General features: G+C 41.0%; 1 protein-coding gene and 1 long non-coding RNA gene across 2 annotated transcripts; both read right to left on the bottom strand.

The window, feature by feature from the left end:
- Positions 1 to 298: 298 nt before the first annotated feature.
- Positions 299 to 10,319, bottom strand: LOC139290092 (putative leucine-rich repeat-containing protein DDB_G0290503). The gene is made up of 9 exons (XM_070911787.1): positions 9,549 to 10,319; positions 9,157 to 9,303; positions 7,229 to 7,306; positions 5,977 to 6,093; positions 4,613 to 4,762; positions 4,248 to 4,406; positions 3,774 to 3,899; positions 2,603 to 2,794; positions 299 to 1,182 (listed from the first exon to the last, which is right to left on the bottom strand). Exons 1-9 carry the CDS (start codon positions 10,317 to 10,319, stop codon positions 1,078 to 1,080), a joined length of 1,845 nt encoding a protein of 614 aa, XP_070767888.1. The 3' UTR covers positions 299 to 1,077.
- Positions 10,320 to 10,520: 201 nt separating this feature from the next.
- LOC139289687 (uncharacterized) lies at positions 10,521 to 12,929 on the bottom strand. The gene is made up of 3 exons (XR_011597480.1): positions 12,790 to 12,929; positions 10,653 to 10,881; positions 10,521 to 10,561 (listed from the first exon to the last, which is right to left on the bottom strand). It is a non-coding gene; the product is annotated as an uncharacterized lncRNA (long non-coding RNA).
- Between the last annotated feature and the right edge of the window lie 454 nt (positions 12,930 to 13,383).

Below are 13,383 nucleotides of genomic sequence, written 5' to 3'. Positions count from 1 at the left end.
AACCGGCTTCTTTTCCATAGCAACGGCGGCAGAGACCTCTGGGTATTGTAGTAGACCAGTCCATGCCAAAACTACGGGAAAACGTTATTTCTCAGAAACGAAGTGGAAATAATTAGAAGTTGTGGTCATAACATAAACCTATATGTGTGTATCTTAACTAACATTGAAGATGCATTAAATTATGAAATGGGAATACAGGATGGGGTAAAAGTCCCTCCAATGCATGCATGATGGTTAATGAAATAATTTGCATCCGTAGACATAAGTAATTTGGATCAGAGTGTTTAATTCTCTTGAGCTAAAATAAAGAAAATGTCCCAGACTAACAATACAAGACATGTAAACAGGGAAGATAACTGAAAATAGTTCCAAAATGAGACATATAAAAGCAGAAAATGAAAATGAATGCAGTTAAAAAATATTATTTTGGTCCTAGGTATTCCCCTCCTCAAGTGCAAGGCTAGCACTGTAAACAACCACTTGGCAGATCTGTACTGAGAAAGTAAAAAGACAAACACAATAAAGACACAACTGCAAAGACCTTCATAGAACAGAGACAACAAATTTAGATTTAAAGCAATATTGTACCCAAATCGCACACAAATGTTAGATCCACTAACAATACCATTCAGAAATGTTTGTAACAGCAACAATCACACTGCATGAAATTAAATCTAATCACTGCCTAACCATTAGACCCATTACATTCAAAAAAATCAACTAAATACAGTAATCTGTTGATTTTAAATCAAGTATTAAACATCCAGCTATAAAGGAGCTAGACCTGATATCGCTCCATAATGAAATCCATCAGGCTCTGTCTAACTCTCTAAATCTGAAATTACTGATTCACTCCAGAGAGTTTAGTAGTAATTGAGGAAAATGAAACTTTCCTTCAGCCCATGCCAGAACAGGGCAGGTCTGCAAATGCAAACCTCAAAAAAAGTAGAGAGATAAATATAAATAGACTTAATTAACACCACGATAAATATGAAGAGGCAATAAGGTGGTGCAGAAAGTGCAAAAGTAATCATCCGTCTCTGTGCAGTTAGTTTGCATCTTGCCAGTGATCCTCTATCACAGTGTGTGTTTGATGGCGGTCAGAGGTTCATGTTTGTTCTGCAGGTTCTGCTGCAGCTCTCTGAACAGATGGTCCCGCTCCTCTGCATCCAACAGGATTTGCTATATTGGAAGAAAAAACAAAATAAGTCTCAGTCAGTATTCATAATGAAGCTCAGATTATAACACATGCTAGAAAAGCGATGTTGTTACACATTTCACACGAAAAAACTTGTTAGCAGGATCAATTGAATGATTTTTGTTTACTTGATGACAATAAGACAAATACATAATATCCCCGACTTATCCTTTAAGTGTGACCTACTTTTCTCTTGTTTTATTCAGTTAGAAGTAGGCGAGGAAGTTTTGTACTTTAATTCCCTACATTTTTTAGAATTACCTTCTCACTCTAATCAAAATACGTCTTGCGGCTGCACTGCATTATGGTCTACAGAGGCTACTGCTGGTAAGAAATTAAAATCTCTGTTTTCTACAATATATTTTTCTTGGTAACTGCAAGTATATAAAAAGCCATCAACCCTTGACTCAGAGGATCTGACATCTGGCACTGATGTTTGGGAATGCTTAAGGTTTATATTGTAGAAAAAGAAACGGGCTACAAATTGCCAAGTGTGTGTATTCAGGGTGTATTTTTGCTTCTTGCTCTTTTGTCTTCTTTTGTTGTCTTCCTACAGTATTTGCTTTCAGTAGCAATTATATCATTATTATAACAACAGCTGCCTAAAAGTGAACTTAAATAGAGTACAGCCAGCGTGTGGTACGTCAAAGTGTCACACTGTGATGTCACAACAGAAGATGGACCAAAAACCAAACTGGCATGACAACATTTGTACTTTGTTTTTTGGACCCGTGACAGATGCCAGACTGAGATATTCTCTGCCTTCATAACGTAGCTTTTTATTGGAGTGAATTTAGGCATATTTAGTATTCATCATATTTAGTATGAACTTGAAATGAAATATTTCTGTGGCGAGGGAGATGTGTAGGGCAGCAATAATCGATTTCATAATCGATTTAGGTGCCAATAATGTTTTGGGTTAATTGTTGTCTCTATAAAACATCAGAAAACAAAACAAAAATGCCCATCATAATTTCTTAGAGTCCAAGTTGACGTCTTCAAAACATCTTGTTTTCTATGACCAACAGTCCAAAGATCAACCATTTTGCATTTTGCGATTAGCTATCAAAATAGTTTCCAATTAATTTTCTGTCGATCTGCTCTAATCAATAAATTGACTAATCGTTGCAGTATAATCATTTTATACTTTGAACATGGAAGGGTTGTGATGGGTGGAGATATAATACATACATTTCTGCTATTTGATATTTCCAATAAAGAAAATGTGTGTTTGGGAGTTATTTATTCACTCAAGAGTTGATGGTCCAAAAGAGTTTACTACAGTATATAAACACTGGTGTTAAACTAACATGGATGGTGTGTTCCTTGTCGACATGCACAGGACCAAACACACACAGACGTTCGACTATAAGAGACAATAAGCAGCAGATTCCTGCACTTTACCTCTATGAGTTTGTCTCTCTTCTCCAGGCTGTGCCTCAGTTTCCTCTCCTCTCTCTCCCTGTCCTCTCTGTTGTTCTGCCAGGCTCTATCGGCCTCCTTTTTCTCCTTCTCCTTCTCCCTCAGCTCCTGCCGAGTGTCTCGGAGTTGAGCTGTCAGAGAAGACACCGCCTGACTGTGATTCTCCTGCTGACTCTGGTGAAAAAGCAGAAGGACAGTTAGACAGGCTGAGATTTGTTGTTGATGTGTTGTGTGTTGTCCTTCAGTGTTGCAGGTTCTTGGTTGTGTGGTTATAAGACCTGCCCCATCCTGGAGGTTTGGAGGGTCCCTCTCACCTCACACCACCTTGTGTTATGTTGTGCGATTTGATTTTCTGTATAGTTTATTGGTCTTCATTTCCACTGGCAATATGTTTTCCCTGCTGTTCTGAGCTGCTGCACATTTTTGTTGCCATTGTTAAGCAAGATTAATCTCAGTTAAAAAAATAGTTCCTACATTTTGGGCTTATTTGCTAGAGTTAGATGAGAAGATTAATACAACTCTCATGAAGCTACAGCCAGAAGCTGCTTAGCTTAGCTTAGCATAGCTTAGCATAAAGACAGGAAACAGGGGGAAACATCTAGCCTGGCTCTGTCCATTAAAGATTGAAGTGTCTGTCTGATTAAAGTTTCTTTAATCTATACAAAAACCAAATTGTAAAAACATTACGATTGTAGCGTATATTTTGGTTTGCTACCCCACAATAGGCAGCAACTTACAATCATTTTCATTATTGATTAATGATTGATTGATTGATTAATCGTTTAGGCTGTGAAATGTCAAAATGTCTCCAAACCCAAACAATATTCAGTTTAAAGTGATATCTGACAAAGAAAAGCAGCAAATCTTATTTGAGAAGCTGGAGCCAGAAAATGTTTGTCATTTTTTTGCTTAAAAAATTACTGAAACAATTAATCGATTATCAAAATAGTTGCTTATTTTTCTGGCTACTCAATCAACGTTTTGTTTTGCATCACATCTTCAGCTCTCTAATATCAAAGTGTAAATTATCAATGTCTGTTTAAAATCAAGAAGTGGAAGGTGAAAAAAGGAAAAGTCATTCTCAGAATATGTAAACAGCTTTTTGTTTTTCAGTTTTCCCTTTAATGTGCTTCTCCTCATGCTGATGTCTCACCTGCACCATGTCCTGGTATTCCTGCAGGGCTGTTGTGAGTTTGGTGACCTCGTTGCACAAGATGGCGCTGTTTCCCTCTCTGTCCTCCAACAGGGCTGCCAGCTCAGCCCCGCCCTTTGCCAACCCCTGACCAATCACAGAGTCAGAGAGAGCCAGGAGAAAAATGACACGTTGTGAGTAAAAGTTTCCTGTTGGCCACTGAGGACAAACCTCATCTGAGGCCAGAAGGACTGAGGACTGCAGAACAGGCTTCTCATTAAGTTAAATGAACACTTGTGTCACTTTATACCCCAGTCATAGTGCAGCTGTTAGAAGAATCTTCTCCCAAGCCGATATATTTATGTGGATAAATACAGAATGCACAGCAGCCAGCACATTAACATTAACCCACCAGAAATCTGCAACAGAATGCTTATGATTCACCTAAATGTTGTCTTTGAAAAGCAGAAAATACCTTGTGTTCTTATATATTACCTGTGCATCTTTCTGCCGCTCCTCTTTGAGGTAGTGTATCAGAGCCTCCTTCTCCTGCAGGACAGTAGTGAGGGCCCGGTCCCTTTGTCTCCACATCTCCCTCTCTTTCTCCATCTCCTTCAGCAGTCGCTCCTTCTCCCCCAGAGCTACTCGCATGTCCTGGAGCAAGGACATAAATGGAGGTCTATCTAAATAAAACTTAAAAGTACATGTAGAGTGAACTGTGCAACTGAAGTACAAATGTACACAGTGCCTGAATGTAATAAGACTGTGTGTGTGTGTGTGTGTGTGTGTGTGTGTGTGTGTTTTGAACCACAATGCATGCAGTTCCATCCCTGGTTTCTAATGTTTGCGCGTGTTCTCACGTTGATAACATCCTGGTTGCACTGCAGCACGGTGTTGAGTGTGTCGAGGTCTCTCTCTCTGTCTCTTCCGGCCTTCCTCAGAGCCTCAAGCTCTTTCTCCATGCCCTCCTCTTTCTCAATCATTTCGGACCTCAAAGTGTGCAGGGCAGCCTGCAGATCACCAATCATGTTACATATTACATGTTAGATTTAAATACGTCTGTAGAGCTGAAACAATTAGTCGATTTATCGTTAGACAGAAAAATTTGAAAAACTATTTTACAATCAAATAATCATCTTCCAAGCACAAATTCCCAGTGTGAGGATTTGATGCTTTTCTCTGTCTACTATCAACGTAAACTGGATATTTTATAGTTTTGGACCATTCCCCCGACAAAAGAAGACACATCACCTTGGGCTAAGGGAAATTAAAACTGCCATTTTTCACTAATTTATAAACCAAAAGAGAAAATAATCATCAGATTAATCGATAATGAAAATAATTGTTAGTTGCAGCCCTACATTGCTGTACTTTCAGGTGCATTAAAAGGGGTAGGCTATAGGTACATTTTCAATTTATTTCCCGAACTTTACTCTTTTTATTTTCATTGACAAAATAGAGGAGATAAAATATTATAGACTGTTTGTTTTTTTTCCCAATGCAGCAGTTGTGGTTCCTGCACTGCGCATTAAGGCTCACCACAAAGAAATTGAGGTAGGTTAACAAAACGTTTTTTAGCTATAATAAGCCAATTTGTAAGGTGGTGGTGTTGCATTATGTAGGCTGTGTTTTATAGCCAAACCGAACTGAAAAAAAAAAAAGTTTTCATTGACTAAAACTATGAGAGAAACAACAGAGATAACTCAAAACACAGTTTGTAATTTCAGACATAACATTTCCACAGAGCCAGAGGAAATCACTGATATGCTACTGCTAGACTGGTACAACTTCCTGCAGGCCTGAGGTAGAAAAAAAATACCCATCACAAGACCAGTGCTGCTCATACAGAAGCCTTCAGGGACAGGACGACTGAGTCTGATGACTATCAGAAAAGGTCTGTCCGCTCATGCAGATAACTACTATGCTTCAGTGAGTAGGTAATACGCGTTTTATTATCAGAATCAGAATCAGAAATACTTTATATTACATAAAGATAAATCGACTAATATAAAAATATGTACAAAAGAGAAAAAATAGAAAAATACACATTTACAATATTTAAGTGAAAAAAATATATACAGTAGCAATGTATGTGTATGTATGCATACATATATGCATACATATATATATGTATTGCACTAATATATATACATAAACATCTTATAAACATCTTAATCACTTAATGTCAATAGTCAGGATAGAAAAGGACAGTGTCTGCTCTGACCTTGTTGTTAGAGAGAGTTTCCTTCAGATTCTCAGTTAGTTTCTCAGTCAGCTTGTTGGCCAGCTCGGTCCCTGCTCCCTCCTCCACACACAGTCTTCTGATCAGACCCATACACTCCTGGAGGAGAGGAAACATCTGTCTGCTTAGTGCAAAATGGCACAACGCACTCATTGAACAGCAGGACAACAGGATTTTTCAAAGTTTATGGAGCATGAATCAATACAAAGGGTCATAATAACTCGAGCCACGTGTTCATATACAAGCCAAGCTGATATGTATGAAAATATCAGACAGTGCCGTCGTAAATCTACAGGCAGCCACATTCATTACTTATCTACTCACCCTGAAACTAAAATCTCTTTAAAATCAAGACTCACTGTGCGAGTTCAGAAAAGGCAGAGTTGTTGATCTAAATCTAGATTTGACATTTTGGGAAACATGCTTGTTCACATTCTTGGAGAAAGTTAGATGAGAAGATTGATGCTACTTTCATATCTGTATGGTAGATATGAAGCTACAGCCAACTGCTCGTTAGCTTAGCTTAGCACCAAGACAGGGGGAAACAGCTATAGCTTGCTTTGTGAAAAGCTAACAAAATCAGTCTACCAACACCTCTAATTAACATGTCATATTGTGTTTTTGTTACGTTACGAAAGAGCCAGGCTAGCCGTTTCCCCTGTTTCCAGTCCTTATGCTAAGCTAACAAGCTGCTGGCTGTGGCTTCACATTTCAATATGAGTGTGGGATTGATCTTCTCATCTAACTCTCGTCACATATTTCACAAATAATATACCATATAAAACCACCACTGGACAGCACAGGTAAAAGAGCAACGGGGACTTTGTTATAGAGTCACTTATTGATAGGCTGTAATCCATTCAAGCACCCTTTGGTTCAGATAAGAAAGCTTTTGGTCATCTAGCCATTAGCCATTTAGCTATCACGTCCAGAGTGACTAACACTGAGTACAACAGCCCAATAAAAATCCTGCTGTAAAGCATCAACGTAACAAGCGGCTAAAAATAAGTGCAGTCATGATCAAAGCTAAAGGAAACATACTTCAGTGTCACCGGTACAATGTGGTGAACAGACAAAAGTGAATGCAGTTTTGGCGCTGCCACTTTAAGGGCGTACAGCGACTTCAAAGACAAACAACATTCCAGTGAGCTTTGAGCCAGAGCCCCGGCAGCAGCAGAAGATCCAACTGCAGTGTGCATGACTGAGTCCTGTCTCCCCTCATCACCTCACCCACCTGGATCAGACGCTCCCGGCTGTGCAGGGAGTGACCGAGGCTCTGCAGCAGGGAACTGCCACCCTCCTCCTGGACCAACTGGGGGAAAGAGGAAAACAAATGACAATAGTTTCTTTTAAAAAGTCAGAGCAGTAGATCAAACTGTGGTGTTAATGAAACAATTTGAGTAATATATACTCTAGATCATAAGAGCTGGGTTTTAGGGCTGCAACTAACTATTATTTTCACTGTCAATTCATCTGATTATTTTCTTGATTAATTGTTTGGTCTGTAAAACACCAGAAGACAGTGAAAAACACAAGGTGACATCATCAAATTTAAAAAATATATAAGACCAAAAAAAGCAACAAATTTGAAAACCTAAGACCATCAAATGTTGCAAAGGATCTTTGCTTGAAACTTAATTAATTGATTATAAAAATAGTTGCAACTCTACTGGGTTTCATTTAAAGTTTTTCAATGTTTGTGCTAATACAATACCCAAGCTTCGCTACCGATAAAACAATACTTTTTTAATTAGTGGAATATTAACATTAGAGCTGATCCAATTAGTTGGTTAGTTTTCCACTGATTGATTCATTGATTAATCAGTAACTATTTAGATAATCGATTAATCTGTCAGACATTCTTCGAGCAAAAACTTAAATCGTTCTCTGGTTTCAGCTTCTCAAATGTATATACACAACAGTAAGTGAACTGTTCAACTTCCAAAGTCATGACACTCAGTGCTAATTCTGACTGTCCTCAGTTCAGTAGTACGTTCAGTTCAGTACAAAACCAGCCTATAAACACTGTGCATAAGGTTAATAGCTCAGCAGTATATTATTTACGACGAGTTATCACATTATGATTGTTTCTGTGGCTTTCATGGTATTTTAATAAGCTTCTAAAGAGGAAGTAATGTCCTGTGAATAACAGCTGAGCTGACAAAGGTGCTCTTGGTCGACTGATTTGGTCAGTGACAATGGTGATTCAGGTCAGTCAGTTTGACAGTTCTTTGATAAAATATTTATTTGTACATGTACAGAACACATCTAATGTTTAAACCTGCTGCTACTCAAATTTCTCATTCTCTCTAATATTAAACTCGTCATGTGAACACAGCGGCCCTCGTTCTGACAGAGATCAGGTCATGTGGACTCAACAGCCGAGAGGCCTTTTAACGATATCGTCTATCATAAGACTACAGAGCCCGGGGCAAACTCCACTGGTCAGGGAAGATTCCTGAGAGAGGCTGTGTGTGTGTGTGTTTATCTGCACCTGTAAAGGAGGAACTGTGGGCACACCCTTCCCCAGGCACAAAACACAGTGCACCCACCCTCCATTCCTTTCACAACGCTATATTTGTGCTCAGTCAACATTCACCGAGTGGTTTATGGAGCTGTTTGGACATGTGACTGAGGTGCTTCTGTGCAGCGTTGCACTGCATAATAAACCTGTTTTTCTTGTGTAAAAAAGCTTAGAGGCAATCATCTCTTATGACAGCAGGTAAAAAAATACCAACATAATAACTGATATCTCAGTTAAATCTCCACTTTTATTGATCTTATTTTTTAGATTATTATTGAGTTTATACATGAATTGATACCACTCTCTTATCTTTTCATCAAATATAAAGCTACAGCTAACAGCTTAGCTTAGCATAAAGACTGGAAACAGCTCGCCTGGCTGTGTCTGAAAGTGAAACAATCCACCTACCAGCAACTCTTAACCTTTAATTAGTGAGCTTTAGAGGTGCTATTAGGCGGATTGTGTTACCTCTGGAAAGAACCAGGCTAGCAGTTTCCCCCCGTTTCCAGTCTTTATGCTAAGCTAAGCTAACTGGCTGGCAAGAAAGCAAATATACTTCCCAAAATGACAAACTACTCTTTTCACACATAATTGTCTGCCTCAAATGCAGCGTGTGAGAGAACAAACTGAATACTTACAGGGGCCCAGTCTTCTGATCCGTTGACTTCAGTTGGTTTGCTCTTCCCATGTTTCAGCTCAGCCTCCAGGCTCCTGATGCGGGACGCAGCTTTGTCCAGCTGGCCTCGCAGGTGCCTGACAGCGTGGTGAACCCTGCCAGTAATGCTCTGAAATAACATGTGATTTCATAGTAAACATGGGTTGTGGTATCATTTGGTAAAAACATAGGTGAAATGTGTTGTTTTAATCTTGTTGGATTGCTGGATTGGCCTCAGTTGCTCCCGGATTACCTATTGCAGCACACCATGTCAATATTTACAGCCACTAGCACACACAGCATCTGGTCAGAGTTCTTCCATTCATATATAAATACGGTACAATAGTCTATGGCGCACTCTGTGAAAACACTCACCTCTCGATGAAGAGGCATGAACTCGTCCCTCAGCTCTGTTAGCACATCCCCGTCCTCTTCATCCATTTCACCTCCTCCATTCTCCACATCTCCAAAGTTTAGCACCCTGTTCACTGAGGGTGACGCCATCTCTCCAACTTTTCCTGAGTACCTCCCGTCCTTCCTGCCCAGAACTGGGATCCTACTCCCTGATGGCGAACTGACAGACTTCCCTTCGATGCATCTCAGCTCCTTCAGAACAAAGTTGGCTGACTGAACGCCTGGTGAGTCAAACGGGTCGTTGCCATCAAGAGAGTCCAGAGACTGAATGGACTCGGTGCGGGAAGACGCTTGTAAGGAGACACAGGACCCCGCCAGTGAAGACAGGCTGGAGCTGATGGATGGGACCCTCTGCCAGTGGAGGGGCATACTCTGGGATTTGTCCCGTGACAACGCCAACGGGGAGAAGGGTTGGAAAGGCAAGCGACGAGGAACCCCACAAACAGACTCATAATCCGAGTCGGACACCCTTAAGGAATCGCAGCCTTCACATCCTTTGCCCTTGCTGCATCTTTTACCCGTTCTTATAAAATACGGACACGTGTCCCACTTCTCGGACCAGCACTCGTACTCTGAGAGTGCCATATTCTCTTTGAGCATCTCCCTGTAGCCCTCCTTCTCCGCCTCTCCATCCTCCTCGCTGGTGCTGCCCCTGCTCTGGAAGTCCTGTGGGTGTCTCTGGTGGTAGTTTTGGCGCACCCACTGTCTGATCTTGTCCCTCTCCTGTATCATCTTCTGAAGCCTCTCGGACGAAAGCACCCTCACCCTGGCTATCACCGAGTCGAACTTGAACACCCGCTCGAGGACACTCACGCATTTGCCACACACAAACTCCCCCTGCCCGCTGCCCCGTGGTACCGACTGCCCCAGTATGTGAGTCAACACAGAAAGCAGATCCGTTCCCTTGGACAGGGAGCTCAGGGAGCTCTGAGACTTGGAGAGAGACACTGAGGAACCCAGGGATAAGGTGCTGCCTGTGAACGGTAAAAGAAAGTTTACTTCAGACTCTTAAACAGACATACAGAATGTGACCAAAAACTTTATTTCTTTATGCTCCAGACTCACCCCAGGGGCTGCTCAGCGAGGACCGGGACAGGCTTCCTCCTCTCAGGGACCCTGTCGGGGTCTGAGGATGACCAATCTTCTTATTGTGTCCTCCAAACAGCCATCGCCTTTGGTTTCCCTGGAGACCTCCGCCACATATTCGGCACAAGTCATTTTTACCTCTACAAGACATTGTGGACAGAGGGTTGATACTACTCCCCCTCGTTGTCCGATAGATGTTGGGAATTCTCTGTGAAGCAGAAAAAACAGGGGTTCATTTACGGCAGCGGTTCCCAACCTGGGAGTCAGGAACCCACAAGGAGGTCATATGAAACAAGAAACAAGAAACTGAATTCCACTCAAAATTAGATTTAGTGTTTAGACTTCTCTCTTTGTGGTCAGTATAGTCTTTATATATTTTCCCATGTGGTGTCATTATCCTGCACTATGCGTCCTGTGGTTGTACACTTGATTGTACTCGTTTCTGGTGCCTCCCGATGGTAAGCTAGCAGGTAAATCCTCATTTTAGTTATCTTTGATGAGTAAGGCAGCTGCTTTTTCTCCATCTTTGTTTGTAGTTTTTCCATTTACGGTGTAGAACCCAAAATGCTTTCACACGCTGATTCTCAGATACTTTGGTGTCGTGATTATCGGATCAGATCAGCTTTGCTCACTAGCGTCCGTTTTTATTCGTTAGCATAGTCTACTGATAGGTCAAGAGGGCATGCAATAGGTCAAGCTGACTGTAAATTTTGAATACTAGCAGGTCATTAAAGTTAGAATTTTTTTCCCCCCAAGTTTTCATTGTATTCATCATGTTTGTCAAATTAACAGTCAAAAAAATTTAATTTACTATCATAGAAGACAAAGAAAACCAGCTTCAACAGGCTGATTTATTGGTTAAAAACCAATTCAAAAAAATTCAAGTAATTCTCTTAGGCAAAAAAAAAGGTTCTATCTTCTCAAATGTGAATATTTTCTTCTTTTATGATGGGTAACTGAATATCTTTGGGTTTTCTGGACAAAACAAGACATCTGGTCTATACAACAAAGAACTAATCAACAAAAGAATTGGTCGATTGAGCCCTAAAACAAAGCAGCTTCTCATCAGAAGTTTAATATGTCTACAAGTCATGAGCAGTTCAACTGTTCGAATAATGGCAAGTCAGAAAAGTGACCCCGCAGATTCATCTTGTGACCCCTTTGGTGGGTCCCGACCCTCATGTTGAGAACCACTGGTTTGCAGCCTACTTTATCGTCACCATATTCATTATAGGAAAGACGCCATACAGAGAAGTTTCTTAATTAAAGTCAACATGGCTTGTAGCTTAACAGCTGCCTTCATTTTCCAGCTTTCTTCACATTAAACAGGTCAGCGAAAGTTAGATTGGAGCCATCTAATCTAACCACTTTGACATATTAAGTGTCCCCCTGGTGCTTTCACTGATGATGTAGTTTTGTCCCTCCTCTGCATGGATGTTTTGGCCGTTTTATTGCAGCTCACAGCTGCTATGTGTTTACAGTAGCTTCCCACAGGGCGGGACACGTCGACCTTGAGCCACGCTGACAGTGAAGTCAGTCAGACTGTCGATGAATGAAACTTTCTGTGAAACATTCAGTCTCTCCATGAGCCTTTCGCCCCTCACAGGACGTCTGCAATTGTTTTTAAATCAAATATGACGCATTCTCCAATCATTTTAACCCATTTTAGACCAAAAAGGGCAACTTTAGCACATTCATTTAAGGTGTAAATATGCTTTTTGCATGCTGAAACCATGAATTAAAAGCATAAACGTGATAAATTGCCTGTATCCATGACCTTCGGCTGTTTGAAAACAACTATTTAAAAAGGCAGTGATCTTTTTTTTTCGGGAACCACAAACAGCAAGCGGCATGTTTCCAAAAGGGAAACAGTTCATCGCGCCGTGGAAAACAGTTCAACTATCTTCTATCCGAAGCTATTTTAAGCGACTGAAGTGCAGCGACTCAATGTGAAAGTAACGTCCGCCCGTGAAAGTGGAGCTGCAATGTTTCAACATGCAGGAAGAATATCACCGTGAGCTTCCACCGCCCTCACTTCACTTCAGTCCGGATTTAACACTGGCTTCTCAAACACACAATTAGCTTTCACATGAAGCATTTTGGAGCGCGGTCTTACGTTTGAGTCCTCCGGGCTTCACGCGCTGAACGTGACAAAAGTTAAAGTCCGTCAAGCGAGGAAGAAATCTTCATCGTCGCCTCATCATAAATGAGGCGAAGTCACGCAAAACAATGGAAGTGTAACAAGTTCCTTACAAGAAAAATCTCCACCGGGAACTGAGCTGGAGTCGCGTTGCAACACACCGGGAGCAGAGTAGGAGAGGTGGGTGTCACCTTGCTGGCGTCATCGGTCATACCTGGTTGGAGCAGCGCGAGCGAGAAGGGAGGAGGTCCGCACTCTCTGGCTGAGACCGGGTCACGGTGTCGCTCCTCACTGCGCAGCACTGTATTTATTAACGGGGTCTTAGTACAAAACAATTACAAACACATTAGTGGTAACACTGTGGAGGATTTGTTGGTTTCTGCTACCTCAAAATCAAAACATAATCACCACCCAAGTGTTTTTTTCCTCAGAATTATGACTTATTTCATAATTATTACTGGATTTATTTCTGTAGCAGACGCGGGGTGATTTGACAAGCTGCGCTGGTCAGCGATTTACCCGCTAAGTACAGGTATTGTCTTTTGAGCCTACAGGCCTTTTTGTTTACAT

The sequence above is a fragment of the Enoplosus armatus genome, chromosome 9 (assembly GCF_043641665.1).
Source record: "Enoplosus armatus isolate fEnoArm2 chromosome 9, fEnoArm2.hap1, whole genome shotgun sequence".
Classification (NCBI taxonomy): Eukaryota; Metazoa; Chordata; class Actinopteri; order Centrarchiformes; family Enoplosidae; genus Enoplosus; species Enoplosus armatus.
This window is presented reverse-complemented; position numbering and strand designations above follow the sequence as displayed.

Bases quoted from the DNA above. Each gene is read 5' to 3' on its own strand.
- LOC139290092 (XM_070911787.1), bottom strand. From the start codon at position 10,319: ATGATACAGGAGAGGGACAAGATCAGACAGTGGGTGCGCCAAAACTAC. The intron at 2,795-3,773 runs GTGAGACATCAG...CTTTTTCACCAG, and splicing joins AATACCAGGACATGGTGCAG to AGTCAGCAGGAGAATCACAG. The intron at 1,183-2,602 runs GTAAAGTGCAGG...CTTCCAATATAG, and splicing joins AGAGAGACAAACTCATAGAG to CAAATCCTGTTGGATGCAGA.